The 22,882-nt window shown below is 43.6% G+C and overlaps 1 protein-coding gene across 2 annotated transcripts in view; it reads right to left on the reverse strand.

Annotated features, from left to right (window-relative positions):
- FAM171A1 (family with sequence similarity 171 member A1) overlaps nt 1–22,882 on the reverse strand; it is a 137,426-nt gene that overhangs the window by 35,878 nt on the left and 78,666 nt on the right. The window contains exons 3-4 of one of the 2 annotated variants that reach the window (XM_037890766.2): nt 16,540–16,632; nt 3,029–3,187 (exon numbers count right to left, since the gene is read on the reverse strand). In XM_037890766.2, the coding sequence (XP_037746694.1) occupies nt 3,029–3,187; nt 16,540–16,632 (252 nt within the window). The remainder of the gene's footprint in view (nt 1–3,028; nt 3,188–16,539; nt 16,633–22,882) is intronic. The other variant, XM_043541270.1, reaches the window with a different exon arrangement.

Below are 22,882 nucleotides of genomic sequence, written 5' to 3' on the forward strand. Positions count from 1 at the left end.
CTGAATGGAAGGTCTACATATGAGAGTATAAGTGTGTGTGGCATAGGGTAGGTGGGTAGAGCAAGTGTGTATTCACAAAGCCATGCCCAGTTTGACACCCAGGAGGGAGTCCAAAGAATGTACTCTACTTGGGTCTTCTCATACAGTGGGGCTACTTAAAAGCCTGTGGAGACTATTTCAGGCACTTTATATTCCCGGCAAATAGTATTCATACAACCACCTCCTTTTTATTATTTATAATAAATCATTTGTACCATCATCGTGCCTAAAAGCCCTAGTATTGGACCAAGATCCTATTATGCTAGGCACTGTACAGACAGAACAAAAAGTTAGATTGGAAGTTCTGTAAAGCAAAGACTAAGTAAAAGATAAGAGACAACTGATGGGTGCAGAGAGACCATTTGGAGGGTACAAGGAAACAGTAAGACAATACTGGTAAGCGTGACAGGCAATGTTCCCAGTGCATCAGAAGCCTAACCATTGTTAAGTTTTTTGTAGGCCTTGTGGCAAAGAAGAGTTTTGAGAAGGGATGTGGAGGAGGGTAATGAGGTAGCTTTGTAGATATTTATGGGTAACTCCTCCCAAGTGTGAGGGGCAGCATGGGAGAGAGCACAGCAATGCTGGTTTGAAATTTAACAAGTGGGCAACGTAGGCTACCATAATGGGCTGAGTGAATGAGAGCTGATTGGTAGGGTGGGGATAGGCCATCAAGTATCTTGAAAATGAAGACAAACAACTTAGGTTTGACGTGATAGAGAAGGGGGAGCCAAAGGATGAATGTAAAGAGAGGGATGACAAGTGACTGGCTAGGAAACAATCTTTGCAGCACCATTCTGAATGGATATGAGTAGGGCAAGATTACATTTGTCAGTTCAGAGAGAAGGATGTTGCACTACATCGACAGACGAGTTGGTGAGAGCCTGAACGAGAGTTGTAGCTCTCTGGATGGATAGGAAAGGAAGTTCCTTAGATATGTTATGCAAGAATCTGCAAGATTTAGTCATAGCCTGGATGAAAGGACCTAGAGAGGGTCTGAGTCTACACGATGCTCAGTTTAGGGGCCTGAGTGACAGGCAGGCTGGTTGTGTTGTGTGCAATGATTGAGACAGGAGGTTGCGGGGAGGAGAGACTTGGAGGGGGAGAGATTAAGAGCCATGTTGAGCTTGAGCTGACAGGTAGACACCCATAAAGCCATGTAATAGAGACGGACTGAGATTTTATGTTGGACAAGAGACAAGTCAGAGTAGAGAGGGAGACCTGAAAGTCATCAGCATAGAGACTAGAGCAGAATTTGTGTTTGTGGATGAGATTACTCAGAGATAAGGTGTAGAGGAGGAAGAGAAAGGGACCAATGACAGAGCCCCATGGAGCCCTCAGGGAAAGTTGGAGGTGGGATGACAAAGATCATCCCAAGGACACACTGAAGGAGTGATGAGAGGTAGAAGAACCAGGAGAAGACAGAGACGTGTAAGCCAAGGGAGGACAAGATTTTGAGAAGAGGAAGATGGTCAACTGTGTTAAAGGCAATTGACAGGCCAAGGAGGATGAGGATGGAGTACTGGTTCTGGGCTCTGACTAGAAAGAGATCATTAGAGACTTTGGTGAGAATATTTTCAGTGTAATGCAGAGAGCAGAAGCTGATTTGAAGAGGGTCTAGGCTGGAACTGGACAAGAGGAACTCCAGACAGCAACTGTAGTCCCCGTTCAATGAGCTTAAAAGGGAAAAAGGTGATTGGGCAGTAGTTGAAGAGGAGAGTGAGGTCAAAGGTGGGTTTAAGAAGGGAGAGACTACCCCATGCTTGATATTGTGAAAGGAGAGGAGACTGAGAGGTTTTGCAAATGAGTAAGAGGAGGAGATGAGCGTGGGTGAGAGAGAGATCCAGAGATGGAACAGGATAGGATCACTGCGGCAAATGAAGGGGTTAGAGGAGGAGAGCAGGCATCTGCATCTGTGAATGAGGAGAGAGTTGTTAGAGGGGAAAGAAAGGACAACAGAGAGGAGGGAGAAGGTCACACCATTTTCTCTTGGAAGAAATTCACAAAATCCACTAACACACACCTTACACACTTGAGCATATATTTGAAATAACTTAAATTAACGAGGAGAAATAAGTGCATCCAGAGAAGACTAAATTAGAAGAGTTAAATTGCCTCACCTGCTGCCATCCCAAGATGTAAGAATGTAGACAAAATAACTCAAAACTCAAAGTTCAAAGTCCACTGGAGGCTGTTTCTATTAAAAGTTCTTCACAGCTTTCTTCTTTGTTTCAAAAGAATCTGAACATTTTTGGCCAAAGCAGGATCCAAAATTACTGTGCATTTAACAAGACTGTTGAAACAATTCTTTGTTGGTACAGCACAATGCTGCAAAACATTACATTCTTAGAATGTGGACATTGTACAGATTGCCAGGCACAGGAATAATTAGAGATGATGAATGTTGCAGAATCTCAAAAGGTTAAATCTTTTCCCCTCCCCACATCTCTCAATTTTTTAATTGAAGATAAACATAGCATTTGTAAAAGATACCCAAACTGATGTGCTAGAAAGCTAGTCTTCAAATGACAGGTGCAGCATAAGAAAGCTATTCACCCACCAATGTCAATGAGCCTTCAACTTTGTCCTGCAGGGACCATATATAAGGGACAAGAAGGACATTCAGTCTCCGTGCTGATTCAACCCAGGGCTCTTATCTAACGATTGCCAACACGGAGAACTATTCGTGCCAGTTGCACAGGAATGTTGTCATGTGGCCCTATTGCTTTTTTTGGAACAGTATTTTGATCAGAGAGCTGAACCTATATTTTTGAAATTAAAAAGGTATGTTGCGGGGGGAAGGGAGAAAATGACAGACAGACAGACAGACAGACAGACAGACAGACAGACAGACAGACAGACAGAGAGAGAGAGAGAGAGAGAGAGAGAAAGAAAGAAAGAAAGAAAGAAAGAAAGAAACCAAAAAACCCAAAACTACTTTCCAACAAATATCAACTCAGAACAAAAACAAAAGATGGAGACTCAAAATTACCAGTTCCATTTCCATCTAATCCTTGTAAATAAGGAAAACTGTCCACTTCCCAAGGTGAACTGGCTGCAGTTAGAAATGCTGTCAGATCACTGTAGCTGGTGTTCTCAGGCAACTTTAGGGCTCTTCTTTGAAAATGAACTCGAGGTTGAATCCGTGCACCTGTGAAAATTAAAGGTGACATTATCCAAGGAGGGTAGATTGTTTAGGAGCTTATATTTATATCGAACTGCTGCCCTTTAAAAGTGCATTTAAAATTTCCATTACAAATTAAAATCTTTGTGCGATGGATAGATGCAACATGAAGCTACTATGAAGGTGAAGATAATACCATATTTTTTTAATTAACTTTGCAATGGGTGATATTTTGTCACCAAGTGTTACTAGGTAAAATGTACAAAGATACCTAAATACATTAGGGGTTTTTGAAAATATTTCCTCGTCTTACTTTAAGTTTCCTTGCACACCTCCAGTAATGAATACTGGTAAAACTAAAACTAATTATAGAGGTAATGCATGTAAAGTCTAAGGAAAATTTGCAATTTACTATCTATGCTTTATTTCTTATGATTTCACTTGAAATAGAAAAGTTAACTTCACCTAAAGTCTTCTAGGTAATAGTTTAATAAACTAATACTCTATCTGTAGTTCCAATTAATTTGTTCCATAATTCCTTACTTTGCTTGGATTATAATGGCTTGGTCCAATCATCACCTCACTGCACGTACAGTAAAACGATTATTTAAATCACAGTGCAAAACACTGCTAAATATAATTTAAGGAAAAACCAGGATTATACTATATGTAACAAAAGTAAATGTCATATAGGATAGCTTCACTAAAAACAACCTGGGTAAAATCAAAGGCCAAGGCTAACAAAATACACACCAACAGATTACACACCTATCATCTGAGGTGCTATTCTGTAAGAGGCAGGTCAGAATGTGTAGAGAATGACTGAACAAATAAACAAAATTCAAATGAAGAATCTTCATCAAGCCCTAGACTCTGCTCAATTCTTCAGTATCAGGAATCCCCCTTAATTTCCGATAAACATGTGACCCAAGCTACCATTCATCCTTCCTACCCAAAAAAGCCCAAGCAATCTTCCATGGAAGGAGAGTTTCACAAGTGTATAGTTGTAGCTAACTAAGGGAGGATATGATGGATGTGGGACGCTTGTAACCTTGGGCAGCCCTGCAGGCAGTGGGTCACTATTCTTTCTAGAGAAGAGAATCTGGAAATTGGGTGATTTTATAAAAAGTTGTCCCCCTACCTCTCAAAAAGGTCAAGTTACTTAACCAATGATTTATTAATTAAAACATCATATGTTCACTCAGGATCAAGTTCACCAGTGGTGTGAGCCACAGGAGAGCAAAAAAAAACCCCCAAAACAGTTACTAACCTTTCTGTAACTGTTGTTCTTTGAGATAATGCTGCATATGTCCATTTCAAATTAGGGGTGTGTGCACCCCATGCACAGTTGCCAGAGATTTCTCCCTCAGCGGTATCTGTTGGGTCAGCTCTATGGCCCTCTGGTACCGCGTGCCTATGATGCAGTATAAGGAGTCTGGCCAACCCTAAACCCTCTCAGTTCCTTCTTGCAGGCCAACTTTGACAGAGGGGTAGGAAGGTGGGTCGTGGAATGGACATGTGCAACACAGCTTGAAGAACAACAGTTACGGAAAGGTTAGTAACCATTTTTTCTTCGAGTGCTTGCACATGTCCATTCCCATTAGGTGACTCCCAAGCATGACTGTTGGAGGAGGGATTGGAGATCATGGACATGCAGATTGCAACCCAGCGACCAAAACTAGCTTGCTGGATGATGGCATAGTGGTAAGAAAATGTATGCACCGATGACCAGGTTGCTACTCTACAAATGTCGCGGATCAGTACCTGGGCCAGGAACACCACTGAAGAAGCAGCTTGTGCCCTCATGGAATGGGAGGCCCAAATGGTTGGTGAAGGGACATCTGCCTGCTCATAGCTGTGATAGATGTGATCTAGGATGAAATCCTCTGAGCCAAAATGGGTAGGCCTTTCATTCTGTCTGATATCACCACAAAGAGCTGCGTGGATCTACAGAACGTGGATCTATGTAGGACTCTAGGGTGCGTCCAACGTCCCATGTGTGGTGACACTGCTCTCTATTCATGTGAGGTTTTGGGAAGAAAACCAGCAGAAAAATAGCCTGATTATTGTGAAACTGCAAAGCTACTTTCAGGAGGAATGCAGTGTGAGGGCAGAGTTGTCCCTTGTCCTTAAAGAAGATCATGTTCAGGCTTTCTGAAGTAAGGACCCTGACCTCTGAGACCCTCTTGGCCAAGGTAAATGCTACTAGAAAAGCTACCTTCCAGGAAAGATACGACAGGGGGCATGATGCCAGGGGCTCAAAGGGAGGGCCCATGAGCTTTGATAAGTCCAATTTTAGATCTCACAGGGGAACGGGCTCCCATATCTGCAGGTATAGCCTTTCTAAACACTTGACGAAATGAATGGCCATTTTGTGCAAGAAAAATAATAGGCCATCCACCAGGCGGTAGAATGCTGAAATCACTGTGAGATCCTCTTTAACCAATGAAATTGCTTGACTTTGCTGTTTCAGATGAAGCAGATACTCCAGCACTGTCTGAAGAGATGACTGAGTGGCTGAGAGGCCATGTTGCGATGACCAAACAGAAAAATGCTTCCACTTAGCAAGGTATGTAGCTCTGGTGGTTGGTTTTCCACTGCCTAGCAAGACCTGGCAGACATGCTCCAAACAGGCCAGCTCTGCAGGATTTTAACCAAGGAGCTTCCATTATGTTAGGTGGAGCATTCGGCTGTGCTCCTGAGAGATAAGGTCTGGGAGAGGAGGGGAGGGAGCGGCATCAGAGTCACTACTGACAGATCTACCAGTGTGCTGAACCAGTGCTGACGTGGCCAGGATGGGGCTATAAGAATAACCCTCACACTGTCCAGCCTGACCTTCAGCAGGACTTTGTGCATGAGTGGAATGGGGGGAAAGGCGTACAACAGACGCTTTGTCCAAGGGAGCAAGAAGGCGGAAGGCGTCCATGAGTGAACCCAGGCTGTGGCTGTGCAGAGAACAAAACCAGTGACATTTTCTGTTCTGCCTGGGTGCGAACAGCTCTACAAGGAGCGAAGAAAGACCTTCTGAGGTGATCCGCCAGCTCATTCTGGGCTCTCGGAAGGTGAGAAGCTTTGAGTGCTTTATGCGAAACTCCCACAAGCGAATAGCCACCTGACACAGGGGGGAAGAGCGAGCCCCTCCCTGCCTAAGGTAGAACTTGGCGACCGTGTTGTCTGTAAGTACCCTTATGTCCTTGTTTGCAATGTGGGGTAAGAACACCTAACATGCTAGATGGACTGCTCTGAGCTCTGTGACATCTATATGTAAAAAGAGAGCTCTCAGGGGCTACAGACCTTGAGTTCTGGGGTGTCCTAGGTGAGCCCCGCAACATAGCTCCGAAGCATCCGAAACTAGGAATATCAAGGACTGGGGCCTGACAAAGGGAACACCTGAGCCCACCAACCAAGGGTCCCTCCACCAGTCGAAGGAGGTGAGGACCAGAGCGGGTACTGTGAGCACAGAATCCAAATGATGCTGGCCTTGATGTACTCACCAAACCGCCAAGTCTAAAGGAGTCTGAGGCACAGTCTCACATGCTGCATTACATATGTGCATATGGCCTTGTGATCTAAAAATCTGAGGCAAAAATGGACTGTCATGACAGGGTGGGCCTTGACGTGTGCCATCAGTGACACCGTTGTCTGGAAGCATGCTTCTGGGAGGATAGCCCTGGCTTGTGTAAAACTGAGCACCACTCCAGTAAACTCTATCCTGTGTACGGGGATGAAGGTTGACTTCTGATTGTTTACCAGCAGGCCCAGTGCTCGAAAGGTTGCCTGAATGAGGTGGATACTGGACTTCATCTGGGTCTCAGGCTGGCCTTTAATCAGCCAGTTGTCAAGGTACGGGTTAACCTGCGCCCTTCGCCTTTTCAGGAAGGCCACCACTACCGCCATGCATTTCATAAAGACTCATGGGGCTGCTGACAGGTCGAATAGGAGGACAGCAAACTGGCAGAGGGTCTGGTTCACAAAGAACTTGAGAAACCTTCTGTGGACTCAGAAAATGGAGATATGGAAATAGGCGTCTCTCAAACTGAGGGCAGTGTACCAGTCCCTGGGATCCAGGGAGTAAATGTCGGAGGCCAGGGAGACCATGCAGAACTTCAGCTTTTTCAGATAGCTTTTGAGGTCGCAGAGGTCTAAAATGGTTCGGAGACCACTTTTGGCCTTTATAATAGGAAATAACGGGAGTAAAACCCCTTCCCTCTTAAGTCCTGAGGAACCTCCTCCACTGCTCCTAGCTGGAGGAGGGCTTGCACCTCCTGGACTAAAAGTTGCTTGTGAGAAGGGTCCCTGAAGTGAGATTGGGAGGGAGGATGAGGTGGAAACAAACTGGAGGGTAAACCCCTCTTCCACCATGCTCAGGACCTGACTATCTGTGGTGATACGCAACCATGCCGAGCTGAAGTGGGATAAATGGTTTGAAAATAGGGGGCAGGATCTGGTATGGGAACTGGTAGAATGCCCTTCGGCCCCCAATCAAAAGATCTCTTTGGGCCCCCGCCCCCCGCATGTCTGGGAGGGCCAGGCAGCAATGCTGATGAGGATAGGGGAAGTTGCCTGTGACTAAAGACACTACTTCACTTCTTGTGCGGGTCCTGACAGGGTGGCAGAACTGAGGAACAGGTAGACTGTTGGGTTTGAAATGTTTCCTGGAAAGTACCAGGGTATAAAGACCCAGGGACTTGATCATGGCTCTGGAGTCTTTCAGGTCATGGAGCTTCACATCTGTTTGTTCTGAAAAGAGTAAGGACCCTTCAAACAGGAGGTCCTGAAGGGACTGCTGGACCTCTGCCAGTAGGCCAGAGGACTGGGGCCAAGAGCATGGCCACCACAGACACCATAGATCTATCTGCTACATCCGGGCAGCTTACAAGGAAGCCCTGACTATCACTTCTGCTTCTTCCAGAAAAATCCTGGATTCTTGAGGGAGAGAGTCCTTAAATTTTGACATCAACTCCCAGATGTTGAAGTTGTAACGCCTTGTTGGTCAGAGATGTGACACTATAAACTGACAATAGAATAAACTTTTCTATCTAAGAGGTCTACTTTCTTTGAGTCTTTTGCCTTGGGGGGGTGGGAGGGGAGATCAACCCTTGCAGCACCTGCCTGTCCCTTTCATTGACTGCTGACACCAGCAGAGACCCCAGGGAGGGGGGCTAGGAATTATAAGTACTCATAACCTTTGATGGGGACAAAGTACTTCTTTTCTGCCCTCTTCGAAGTAGGGGGCAGAGAGGATGGGGTTTGCCAAAGGGTTTTAACTAAGGAGGGAGAGCCATCTTTGATGGGGCCACCGCAGCCAAGAGGTCTGCTAGGCTATACTAGGCTGTGGGAGGACCCTTACTACCTCCATTTCCAGTCCTAGGTTTGAGGACACCCTCTTCAACAGCTCCTGATGAGCTTTAAAGTCGTTCAAGGGGGATAGGGGGTGATGCGCCTGGCCCTGACAGTACCTCGTCTACCGTGGAGGAGGCGGCGGCATACACAAGCTGGGGTTCCTCCTCTTCTTCCTCTGCACCATGCTGATCCTGCGGGTCTAGGTCCTGAATGTTGGTATCAAGGTAATTACCGGAGTCTGGGTCAGGTGCCGTTCAGTCAGATGGAGGAGCCCTTCTCCCAGACACCACCAAGTAAGAGCATCTGCAGGGGGGAGGGGGGGCTGGTAGTGGGGGGAAGCCCCCCACGTTCCAGAACAACCATTGCATTTGCATAGGCCAGTGCCCATGTGTAGGTACCCCCACACCGAGATCCTGCATCATGTAGGATTTTGGGAGGGGAGGGGAAGAGGAGGTTATTGGTAGGGATTCCTCAACTGGGTGCACAACTGACTCTGAGCCTTCCTCTAGGGATCACGGAGGTGTGGTACCCATCAATTCCAGGGGTCGGTGCCGAGGATCTAGGGATTGATGCCAAGGTGGGGAATCCCGCATTGACACTAGCAGGGATGGTACCTCTTGATGCTAGCTAGAGGTTGGTACCTCTAGATGGTACCAATGGTCCCAGTACTGAACAGGAGCTCAGGGCAACATGCTCCCTTCTGCTCACTGACCGAGGATGCTGACTTTTGGACTGCCGGCAATGCTGGTACCGACAGTGCCAGCAAGTCTCTGGCCACAACAAATGCCTCCGGAGTGGACAGCACCGCTATCTCGTTAGTGCTACGCTATCCCTACAATGGCTGATCCAGGACCAAACTCAATGGAATCTGCAAACAGGATGGTGTCAACCATGCAGCCTGTTGAGTGGTGGCAGAGGAGTGGCCAGACTCAGGTTGCACTCCACTGCTTTCCCCATGCTTGGCCTTTTTTAGAGTGGGGGAACGCCCCCTATCGGCCAGTGACTGGGAGTGGTGCCGAGAGTCCCTTACAATGAGCAGAGCACTCCATACTGATGCAGAGGTACTGGGTGCTGAGTCGGACCGGTTCAGCTCCGAGTAGGGTCTGAGCACCACCACCATCAGGAGTCACTTTAACCTGGTCTCCCAGTCTTTCTTCATACATGATCTGAACTGGTGGCAGATCTGACAGCGATCCTCGATCTGAGTTTCACCCAAGTACTAAAGACAACTGGAGTGCGGGTTGCTCAAAGGCATGGCCTTGCCACAGGAAGCGCAAGGCTTGACGCCTGGAGACCCAGGCATGCCCGGCTCCGGGAGCAGGGGAAGCTCCGCTAATGCAGTGAAAGTCCAACTAGCTATTTACAACTACTAACTAAAGTCCAAACTGAGAAATAACTACTGGGAAGAAGAAAAAGAAGGGACGGAGTGACAAATGAGAGCTACTGAGAATAGGCTGCCAAAGCAAAAGGAACAGAGAGGGTGCTGGGTCAGCTGGACCCTCTATACTGCGCCACAGGCGCGTGGCACCAGAAGGCACGAGAGCGGACCCAACAGGTACTGCCACCGAGAGGGAAATTTCCAGCGACGGTGCATGGGGCGCACGCGCTAAGTGTTGCCAACTCCACATAACAGGAAGTCACCAGACAAACCCTGAAAAGTCGCTAGATGTAGCTGTTTAAGCACTCTAAATGAGTAAAGAATGTTACTAAACAAAATTTCCAGAGAATTATATATATGTGTATGCACCCAGGCAAGCTCAGGATTTGAGCCACAAGGTTAGTGAAAGTGAAAGCCAGAGTCAGGAGGAAGAGGACATTCACGTGGCTTGAACTCAGCGCTGCAGGGAGCCAAGAAAGTAGATTTAAAAACAAAAATCCACTAGCCAGAGCCTTTCCCAACCCTGTGCTTCCAGGGTTTGATTTCTGAAAACAGCTGAGCAGCTAACCCCAGGCCAAGACTGGGGAAGGAGTAAAGGGGAGCTGAAATCAAGCTAGCTCCACCTTTGATCCTGTAGTAAGGGCTTCATCCCTGGAGGCACAGTGCCACTAGTCCCATTGGGGCACATGGCCCTGTCTCATCCCACCCCACCTTCCATCCATGTGGCTCTCCTTGCTGGCTAACCTGCTTCCCCCACGCTGCCTGCTTCATTAGCCATCTTCCGCTGCATCACAGGGTTCGCTACCTACTATGGAGCAGCAAGAAAGAACACATCTGGGTTAAAAACAAGCCCTGGCTAATGGGCTGCTCTCTCCAAAGTGCACCTCGCTTTAGCAAAGTATCTAATTAGCCTCCACAAACTTCTTTTCCTTGCCTGCAGATTATGGTGATCTCAGCCCAAGAAGCCCTGGAATGGGATTCCTTCCGAGGACATGCTCAATTGACACGTAATGACATATACTTGGCGTGCAAAAGAATGTAGTAAGAGGAGCATGGAATGGATTTTATGAACACTATTGAGCTGCTTGTGAATGATTTCGTGACTATTGATATTGGTGACTTCTTTCTCTGAATGTCACTGTAATTGGCAATGAAAGTCACCAGATTTGACACTTATTTTGCTAGAGAAACCAAGAAGTCGCTAAATCTAGTGAGAAAGTAGCTAAATTGGCAACATGTGGAACGGACATGAGCAAATACTCGAAGAATAAAAGGGTTAGAAAACCTGATCTATGAGGAAAAGGTTAAAAAAACTGGGGTATGTTTAGTTTTATGAAAAGAACCGTGGGGGGGGGAACCTGATAACAGTCATCAAATATGTTAAGGGCGATTATAAAGAGGATGGTGGTCAGTTGTTCGCCATGTTTACTGAAGGTAGGACAAGAAGTAATGGGCTTAATATGCAGCAAGGGAGATTTAGATTAGATATTAGGAAAAACTTTAACTATAAGGGCAGGCTTCTAAGAGAGGTTGTGGAATCCTTATCATTGGAGGTTTTTAAGAACGGAGTGGACAAACATCTCAGGGATAGTCTAGGTTTGCTTTGTCCTGCCTCAGTGCAGGGGCTGGACTTGATGACCTCACGAAGTTCCTTCCCACTCTACGTTTCTATGGTTCTAGTGCAAACACCTCCATACCACTTAAATCTTGCATAAGGACTCATTCTGGGCACTGCTGCTGGAGGGGAGTATGGGTGTACGCATCAGACCTACACAGCCACCACACACGCCTGCAGTGAGGGGACAGGGAGGGGGAGGGATAGCTCAGTGGTTTGAGCATTGGCCTGCTAAACCCAGGATTGAGTGTTCAATCCTTGAGGGGGCCATTTAGTGATCTGGGGCAAAAATTGGGGATTGGTCCTGCTTTGAGCAGGGGGTTGGACTAGATGACCTCCTGAGGTCTCTTCCAACCCTGATATTCTATGATTCTATGACAGATCAAGTGAAAAATGTACATAGATCTTTTGGCTCTTACACTCCAGCCCACGGACAAGGAAGAGCTACAGTTACTATACCAGCCCAATTCACTTGCCCAGAGTTAGGAGAAGATTGGTTTCCCCAGATCCTTAAGACGCCACCCATATAAAACTAGATTCCTTAGACTCTGTGTTCAAGATTTCCTCCTTATTGTTATCCCATTGTGTGCATTATTAGACACTCATCTGCATTTGTTCAAAATCAATACACAAGAACTGCAGGTTTTCCAGTGCACCAGGATTTAAGACAACTCCATGTAGTATTTTACATTTTAATCTTCTTTAAACATCCACTTTAGGAAACCAATAGCCTTTTTCAGTGACTTCTCACCATTCACACTGTTTTGCAGCACACAGCAAGGCCCCATCTGCAAGCTTTAAGACAACAAGCAAATGGAGATTTAAAACAGCTGTTGAAGGCAAAGCTACTCTATTCCCAAGAGCTCTTTTCCATATTCAAAGGATGCTCCCTAAGTGACACAGGATCAAGAGCCAAACAACACTCTGCTCTGACTGTAAATTATGACGGTTCTAACATGCCCAAACCATAACATGGATGGGCTTGTTCCGCCACTCTGTTACACCAGTTTTATACATGTCACTTCACTGAAGTCAACCAAGTTACTTCACAGGATAACTGATGTACGAGTGATAAGTCAGGCGCCTTATTTTCACAATTGCTTAAGCCACTAACCAGGAGACTAGTCCCTCCTCTCAGTTTTCTTTAATTAGTTTCCAGACATGAGTTATTGTTACAACAAAACACAGAATTTCACATAATTCAAGCACTGCCACCGAGCAGACTGCAGCATCTGTACACAGATGGATCTAAACAGTTTAGCTTTAATTTCATCCGCCTACGAAGCAAACACCGATCACGTGCACAACGCTTTATTTGTTTATTTATTTACAACCGTATTGAACCTTGTTTTTTTTTTTTAAAAGCAACATTTTGAAAGTTGATAATTTTTCAAGGAAAGCTGTAATGCTGAGTAAAAAAAAGGGGGGGGGGGTTTAATCACTGGAATGTTTTTGAAATAATTGTACCAGTTTCTTAAAACTAATACTACTTTTAAATGGTTAATACAGCAATTAAACACATTTCTGAAACAGGAAGAAATCTCTCTTAGCCAGTTTCCAGGCCTAAATGGAAACTGCAACATTACAGACGAAAGACATTCACTTCAATGAATTCAAGGGAAAAAAACAAAAAAAAAACACTTATCTCCCCAGTGCTGTGCAATATGATAATAGTTGCTGCACCTCAGGGAGGGATCTGTTCAAACATTCAACAATCTCTGCCTGCACTGCTTTGTATATGTATATGTTCCATATGGACAAGCATCCACAACAAACAACAACAACAAAAAAGAAAGCAGAATTAGGATTCTCTCTGTAACAGTTCAATGCAAAAATTGCAGGATTTTAGGCTGCAGTATATGGATATAATTAAGATTAATCAGTCAAGTTGCCAAGTACCAGTATTATATTTCTGAAGGTTCACATAATTAAGAATTAAAAAACGAAGTAATTCTTTGTTGAGCCTGTTAACAATAATTTACTGAGAATAATAAATTATCTTTTATGGAAACTCGATATAGCACAGCCTGTGAGAGCTGAGTGCTGCCAACTTGTCACTGAAATACTTTTACAAAGGGGCAAAAAATTTAAAGTCAATCTCAGTTTCCTCAAATACTATAGATTATACAGTTGGTACAAACTGTGTCTTCTAGCTAAACCACAGGACTGAGAAAACTCAGTTCTTGATGACAGACTGGCTATGTGACCTTCGGTAAATCACCTAAGATCTTTGTGCCTTGTCCCCGTCCCCCCTGCCCCGCAATCCGTAAAATGAATATGGTAATATTTACCAATCTGTACCATTCAAATGCAGGCTTAATTCTGTAAGTAAGATGCTTTGAAATTCTTTAGTGGAAAGAGTCAATACGTATTATTAGTGCAAGATATGCATATTGCTAAGGCCTTCTCTACACTGGAGAAATGTATCAAGGTGAAAAACTTGTCTCTCTAATTAACTGAACTGCACTTTTGGTTCTAAGTACAAAAAGCACCACAACCAATGGCTCAGAGGACCAGCAATGGGCGCAAGTTTCTCCCAATCTTTGAAGAGGCTCTGTAGATCGAGTGCCAGTGTTGATGTAACACACTGGCACAAACAGTGGGTTGTCAACTTTCATAGCCATCATTTTAGTCAGCTGTCAGAGCTTACAACTCCTTAAGCTGGCAACATTCCTTATTTCGTCAGCCGAGAGTCACCTCTCTGAACCTCCTCACATGCTATTATCCCCTCCTCAGAAATGATTAAGGCAGCCCTTAGTGTGAATGCCAGGTCAAACCATAATCTAGCTCAGGGTATGCAGTGTGGAGTCACTCTGCTGTTTGTGTTTCAGTGTGTGCAAAATAACCATTTGAAGCATGGTTGGCCTAGTGCAAGTGTAGGGAAGATATTTAAAGAATGCCTGACGTTACTTTTATGTATTAGTGGAGAGAGAAGATATCTATAGCTCCCATAAACTGAGTACTCAACCCTGCTTGTTGATAAACTGGTATTTTAGCACATTTTTAGATGGCATCACCCCTCTGCATAACCTTAAAGAGCCTATGCTTGGCAAACTCCATCTGCGCAATTACTTCCAGAGTACAGCAGTGGATTGTACCTTCAGCATGAGAATGAGGTTGGAAGCAAGCTTGAAAACAAATGTCTCAAAGGCATATTTAGGTGCTCATCTTATTAATTATTCAATGAGAACTAGTAACTTCTGTGCTGGGAAGGCTCTTCTGTACCTTTGATCAGTGCGCTGTAGAGTTCCCAATCTGTATAGCATCTCGGGGGCTTGAGTAAGCCCAATTCAGCTCTTATGTTTACACTGGGGAAAATGCTGATTAATTCCTCTGAAGTAACAGAATCTACACCAGCTTTACTTCAGTGTAAGTAAGTGAGAGAAGAATCAAACCATAAAAGTTTTGGGTAGGGATTAGGGAGAGCCCTCCCAGCTCTTGATCAAATGCCTATGTTGTTCCCCATTCATGTTTCAACACAACAGAAATACAGATGTCCACTGTTGGTTTTTACAGAAAAATAAGAATTCTTAAGTTAAGAAGAGAGCATAGGTCCTGTGAGAGGTTTTTACTTTGAGAAGATGGGAGTCTAGGTATCAGCCAGTTTCCATAGTTAATAGCATTTTGGATACTTGTGCTCCTGCCTCTTTTCTTGAATCAGAATGTCTGAAGAAGAGGAAAAGTGGGGGTGGCAACCAGGTGGGTGTGACAGGTACTTTATTCAAAGTGGCAAAGCAAGGAAAGCTGTAAGAAAGCTGTTAGCCTCAATTTTCCATGAAAAGATTTTTGTTGTACAGTGAATTGTGAGATTTGTTAGCAAACCTGCAGAAGAATGAGAATCTAACACCAGCACGCTAATAGAATAATACTGTAACCCTTGTTTCATTGTTTATCTGATGAAGGCTCTTGGGGTTCAAGGTGTTCTCCAATCTCTGCCTTTTATTAATTAAATTCATAACCTCAGCTCCCAAACTGCAGAATGCATGTACTATAGTTGGGTTGTTATACAGCCCTCTTTAACAGTGTCCCATCAGTTATATAATCTGTTTAGTGATTCTTCCACAGTGGAGTTTTCACTTATGAAAAGCCCATTGTGTCTGGCTGATTTCTGCCCACAAAAAATGTTAGGAAATCCTTATTCTATTAATATTCCATGGAGCATAGCCATTTTACAGGATTACAAAGCAGTAAAGAAAAGTAACACCCATAGTTTTTCATTAATTTTCTGATAAGAGGATATTTAAAAATTAGATGAAAAACTACTGCATGGTTTCCTACCAGTATGCACAGGTAAGATAAGACGCAGAAAGAGGTCCTGGCTTTAATTTAAAGGTTATCAAAGCATCTGTAAGAGCTTCATTAACCAACTAACCTCAGTAAATCAAATCATTCTAATGAAATTAGACCTGGGTCTAATTTACAGTACTTGAGTGACAGATAAAGAGCTGGGTGAATTACCTTCAATTCTGCTATTCAGCTGTACATTCAGAAGTCGCAACAGTGTGTCCACCTGATTGTTATTGCCCCTATATTAGTTTGCATTTTTGGGTCATGTGATGAGGTCTCTATGCCTCATACTTTATTCTTTAAATCCAACCACAATAATCACAGCAGTAAGCAGGAAACAAATTAGACTGAATAGCACACAGAAGTTTTATAACTAAAGATGGTTCCATGACATTAGATGACAGAATAAGAAGCCAATAAAGATTTTAGAACTTCCATCTCTAGCTCTATTTAATATACCAAAAGGTAAGAAATTCTGAGATAGAAGAATAGCAGAAATGCAGGGAGATGGACCAGAGCCCCTGTATACATTGAAGTTCAAACTGGTTAAAAATTTACTGACATGGTTACTGACATGTAGACGGGGTGAACTTTGCCATAAAATAATTTAACAAAGTCATGATATAGATTAGGGACCCGGCTTTAAACTCTTAAGCACAAGGGCTGAAATCCTGGCCAACTGACTTCAATGGGGCCAGGATTTCATCCACTGTTTTTTAAATTCCAATTCCAACTTTTACAAATCTACAAACATACCTTGAAATCCCGAGACTATCTGGACTACGTCATCATAGACCATCAGAGTAGCCGATCGTTCAGGAAGAAGTCCAAGGCTCAGAGAAGAAAACACTGTAGAAGGAAAGTGGTTTGAGTGGGATATATTTGAATTCTTTTTTTTTAAAAAAAACTTCATTAAAAAAAGATGCCTAAATCCAAGATTCTCTCAATTTTGTTAACAATTCTCTTGAATACAAACGTTTTTTTTTCTCTGTTACCCTTAGAAGGACAGTCAGTCCAAACCACTATAAAAAGACTGAAAAGCAAATATTTTGTATACACAAAATTGCTCCAGTGTGTTTTATAAACCAAGTAACTAGGTTGACAGAGTAATTTGTTATTGATCCAAACAACATATTTCACCTTCTGCCTCTAGTGAAGTTGAATGCACTTGAGAGGAAGTAGAGTACAAAACAGAAAATTCAGAGTCAGGACTCTTGGCTTCTATTTCCAGCTCCACTAAGAGACTTAATACGTAATCTTAGGTGAAACCTGGAATCCACCTGTGCCTAAGTCTATTAGTCTGTAAAATGATTTTACTTACGTCAGAAAGGTGTAGTAAGGCTTAACTATGAAGTATTTTGAGGTATTTAGATGAAATGCACTATAAAAGTGAAAAGTATTGTCATGATTCTGTATCAACATGAGTTAAGCTTTTGTGCTGACCTTTTATTATTTGCAAAATACTCCGGAGTTTTTACAGAACTGATCCTGCCCACCCACCACCAGCCCAGTACAGAAGGTCCTATATTCAGCAGAACCAGTCAGATTCTACTATGTGGTATAGAAAATGGCTAGGATGCAGAAAGTCTGCAGTAATGGATTCGCCCAGTGTGAAACAAAGGTTTCATCTGCCTTAGCACACATGAGTTTCTTAGGGGAATTGTGTGGGTGGGCACTAGACACCTGCATGTCAAATTTCTGTGGTACATATCCCTTGCTCCATACACAGCAGTCCTTGAGCATACTTCACCCTGCGACTGTAGCAACAGCAAGGAGCAGCTCTGCATCCGCTCCAGTGCCTTAGGGATGGGAGGAGGGAAAGAGGAGGAATTCCTTATGGATGGTATGTTCTTTGATGCAGGTGTTTTCTCTTAATCTGCATTTGGAAAGTGCCTAGAATATTTTGTACGCTACCACAATCTGAGGAAGAGTTTTTTTAAAAGACCCTAAGTAATTTAGGAGCACTGGGCCCATTTACTTTTAGGAGCTTTAGAAAATCTCTCTCTGAATTAATATTTTCTTTAACCACAGCACCAATAAAGACCCTGTTGTAACCAAAAGTTCATAGCTTGAAACAGAAATCCAATGTGTCAAAATATTTTTTAAAAGATGAAATGTTATTTTTAAATTAGGAGAAATACATTGACCGTGTCCGCTTAATAAAACTTAACTCCTCATTAGCTCACGTGAGCACTGGTGAAATCACAGAATAAAACTGAATATAACTCAAATTGCAGCTATTTCATAATAAGAACTTTCTTCTTAATATTCGACATGTCAAAGTGGATTTACACATCAGACACATGAAAAGAAGAGCTATAGAGAAAGTAGTATAAAAGCCACACAATTAGAAAAACTGTTTGCTCTTACTCCAGTAATTTAATTTGTAGGAGTGAAAGCCAATGTAATTCAAGCACCCTGGAGAGCTGAATACAAGAATACGTGCCAATGTCTTTCTCATCACATGCTGAGCATAGATAACCTTTGAACTTCCCTTGGGCTTTTTCTCAGCATGACAAATGAGGTGCTCTGAGCTCTTTCTCCCAAGATGTAAATTCTAGTATGTCCTTTACATTAGAAGCCCAGGATAAAATCAAGTAGTTTGGAAACATCTGGGGAACCAAAATGAAGACACATCAATGGCAACACCTTCCCTTTATTTTGGGTAATCTGAGTCCCTCCTACTGTGTTCTTGGGAGAGTTCTATTAGAACAACATAAAATTTTTGAAGTGTAAAGAGCTGGCTCATCAGACAGAGGGATCTATTATACATATACACTGCATTTGATTACACAGCACCTTTCACACTCAAGGTAATTCCCAAAGTCATTAAAAAAAACCAAACATGAATGATATACAAGCAGTATAAGTAGTGTCTCTTCTATTATGCACTTATAAATAGTTCAAACAATGTTTAAATTTATCTTTAATTAGAGAGGGAATTTTGCTGTGTTCATAAAATAATTTTTTTAAAGAGTTCTGCCCAACTCCCTCCCCAATCCTTTCTCTCCTGCATCTTCCAGCTAAGCAATTTAAGCAGAAGTTCCAACTAAGTGGCAAAATCATGGTAAATATTTTTGTTGATATTTAGACCAAGTTACTTTGTGCCCAAATTATGAAAATACCACCAACCCCTGACACATGCACCTTAAGTTATTATCGGAGCATCACTAGATCAGTGGCTGCATAGCTTTTCAGTGTTATGTTTTATTAGTGAATTTTCCCACCCCTCCCCCCAATATAAGATGAACACGCTTGATTGATGCCTAGAATGGCATACCTGGTCTGTGGGGCGAAGCACACAGCAGATCCTGCCCCATATACTAGGTATTGTTACTACGTAAGTTTTAGGAACTTAATTGAGAAGTCACTTAAACTGTGGCCCAACATTAAGCTCCATTTGGGTGCTGGGCTCTGCACGTGTAAAATTTGATGCAAGATCAGAGCCTGAATATGCTGTTTGTTCACTTTTGGTATGTCATGCAGCTTGGACTGATCAATTTCATTTCTATTTTTAGTCCACTTCACTTTCTGGTTCTCATGAACTAGGAGAGTGCTGCAATGTCTGGGTTGTAAACACCAACATGAATGTTTAAATTAAAAAATGTTCTTTATATTTAAGAAAAAAATCAAATATTTAATATTCAGTTTTGTAATTAAAAAAATCCTCCGTAAAACCTACATATTTTGGGCCTACACTACTGAATAATGGTGTTCTCTAAAAGGGACAAAGTACAGAAAGTTTTCAACTTGGCCATACTGAATCTGCACTACATATATCTAGTTGCAATGTTTTGTGTGGCCATTTAATCAGGAGAGGGATTAAGTTCAAGGTAAAGACGACAAAGGGTGGATCCTTGCTCCCACTGAAGTCAAAGGCAAATTGCCTATTGACTTCAATGGGAGAAGGACCAGAACCAAAGAAATCTTTGTTTTTCCAAAATGTTCAGCTGCCTAGAGAAAAATCTTGATAAAAGTGTATACAAAGCTATTGCTTATCAGATTTCAATGGTTTATCAAAACAATAGCATCACATTTGATTGCCTTCTCCCAAGGTTAACATCAGAAGAAAACATGCCATGTAAAGGCATGCTTTATTCAAAAGAAACAGGAGAGGGAAGAGAAAAATGAAAAACATTTAAGAGCCTATTGGCAATGCATGGACTAATGATAGGTCAGTTGTGTCTTGAGGAAATAGAAGAAGAACTTAAAGAAGCTGAGACTTCAGTGACTGGTAGAACTAAAGGAGTTTACACAAAAAGAATAATCACCAAAGCAGTTTTCAGTTTTGGAAGAGGCACAGACCGGCTGTGTGACCTTGGGAAAGTCACTTAACCTCTCCAGGTATGTCTACACTGCATCTCAGAGCAAGTCCAGCCAAGGTAAACAGAATTGTGCTAGGGGGACTTTTGGTAGCTCGCTAAAAATAGCTGTGTAGCCATTGCTTTGACATTGAGACTCAGGTTGGAACTCGGGCTCTCAAGTAGTGCTGGCAGAGTAAATCTGTGTGTGTTAATGGGGCATACTGGATCACTGCTGAAAGAGGACAGAGTTAAGGTTGCGTGGGAAACCTTAACTCTGCACATCTGGGTTTTCAGAAGTTTGAGTTTTGCTGAGCTCAGCGTTCTGCAAGTGGACGACATACCCCCAAGCAGCTTTGACTCTGCATTAGTGTAGTATTTTGCCACTGCATTTCCTACTCTTTTGAGCAAGAAAAAAAAAAGGTATGTTGTTGATAGGACTTAAGATGTTATTTAGGCAGCTGTGTACATCATGTCCTGCAATTTGAATACTGAACCAAATCAGCCCATAGTCAACAATCCCTATGCCATGGTGAACTCCTTGCTCCCCCACAAACTTCTGCAGCCTCGTGTACCAAGAATCTCCCAGAGTCAACATGCTGGCAAGCCTGGCAGCACGCACATTTCTTTTCCCTCAGTGGTCAAGATGGCAGTGATGTCAGTTCCAAGCTTCCACACTCTACAGCTCGGCCAATGCACCCCAACACTCCTGCATCCCACAGCTCTGCCAGTGCACCCCAACACCCATGTACCACCCAAAGTCTTTGGGGGGAAATCAGACATGTGAATGCTTCTTGGAAAGGGAGGAGGTGTTGGGGGCAGAGGAGTGGGGGATAGGAGGAGAGGGGGTTGGGTCCCCTGGCAGAGCTGTGGAGTGCATATTTAGGAAGGTTGGGGTGCACTGGCAGAGCTGGGAAGTGCCATGCCTCCCTCATCTGAGCCCTCAACTGTAGTAGGAAGAGAACCTGAGATGTAAGCCCTTGTATCAGAGGCCTGGTATGAGGCCTGAGCTAAAGTAGTAGTCAAAGCTTTACTAATATAAAGCAAAGACAAGCTGTGAGCAAGAGGCAGAACCTGCTCACAGAATCTGTCAAGAGGGATGTTATTATAGAAATACACATTCCTAAGATGTGCACAGAGTACTCATGAAAACACATCCCAATATCAAGGATGGTACAAAAACATTTCCCAAGAATAACAGGAACACCCCGCCCCACAAAAAAAGATAAGGTCAGGATGACAGTACATAATAGAGATGTTTTAATCGAAGCAATATGTACAAGGTTATGGGTGATAACTAGCCATGTCAGGGGGCAGTAACTAACTACATCAGTGGGGCAGTACATAACTTGTTTGTATCGGGTATAAAAATGTATCCCAGAAATGTATTTGTCTAGCCTGGGGAGGAACGGAAAGTCCCGCCGTTTACTGAGCTGTTCCATTGTTACAGGAATACATGTATTAGTGGTCCGGTAGAGTCTGCAGGATATTAGTACCATGCTTCATCAATAATAAACTTGGCTGGGTGCCTTTGTACCTTAACAGATCTTGTGGTCATTGGGTGGTTTGCTCAAGGTCTGCTGTGCCAGCTGTCTGCGCAGAGCTGGGACAGCACACAAAACCACACACACAAACACAGCCAAACATCTAACCCAGCGGTTCTCAACCTGTGGGTCGGGACCCCAAAGTGGTTTGTGACCCCATTTTAATTGGGCCACCAGGGCTGTCTTAGACTTGCTAGGGTCCAGGGCTGAAGCCCAAGCTCCATCACCCGGGGCCAAAGCCGAAGCCCAAAGTCTTCAGCCTTCCACAGTGGGGCTCAGGTTACAGGCCTGCTGCTTGGGGCTGAAGCCCTTAGGCTTCAGCTTTGCCCTCCTCCACACCTGAGGCAGTGTGGCTCGGGCAGACTCAGGCTCTGTCCCCCCTCCTGGGGTCATGTAGTAATTTTTGTTGTCAGAAGGGGGTCGCAATGCAATTAAGTTTGAGAACCCCTGATCCAACCATACCAACCTCTCTCATTTGTCCCCATATATGCCCCTCTATAACACCCCCACCCCTCGCTGCAGCCCCAAACCTCTCTCCCCTCAATTCCCCCTCCCCATTTCTCTGCCTCCTAATACTCTTCCCCTCCCAGGAAGCATTCACATGTATAATTTCCACCACACATTCCTCCCAAAATCAAACCGCCACCCTTGACTCACAAATTGTAGCAACCGCCAGCCACTTAGTGCAAAACTCCTTTTGTCTTAGGTGGGGGCTTGTAATTAATTGATCTGTAGTTATGTTAACAGAAGGGTCAGTTCAAAGCCATCCAAGGTGAGTTTACTGTCAAACTCAACAAGGTCTGCGATTCACCCAGTGATTAGTACCCCTCAGTTTAACAGTACAAAGAAGCAGAAGGAAACTGGGTTTTGTGGGGCATGTAACTTGGAAACCCTTCAGCCAATTGACCCTAAATTTGGTCACTAACAATACCCTGTCTCTCCATGAGGCATACCAAGTTTCAAAGCAATCTGATTAACCATTTGGATTTTAGAGCACTTACAAAAGTCACACTTTAAACCACATAAAATGGCGGGAATGAAAACCTGTTAGCCATTTTTCTGCATTAGCAAATGCACAGTGTAAAAAAAAAAGTACATTTTCTTAAATATTTTTCTCAGTTTGGGTCCTCCAAAGATTTAGTGGGTGCCACACTCTGCCTTGGGTAAAACTCAACAGATTGAGACCACAGTGATCGGCATCTCAAATAGTTTGCTCTTTAGCTATACCCCCACTCCCCCAACCTAGAAACATTT

This window comes from Chelonia mydas, chromosome 2, assembly GCF_015237465.2.
Source record: "Chelonia mydas isolate rCheMyd1 chromosome 2, rCheMyd1.pri.v2, whole genome shotgun sequence".
Taxonomy (NCBI): Eukaryota; Metazoa; Chordata; order Testudines; family Cheloniidae; genus Chelonia; species Chelonia mydas.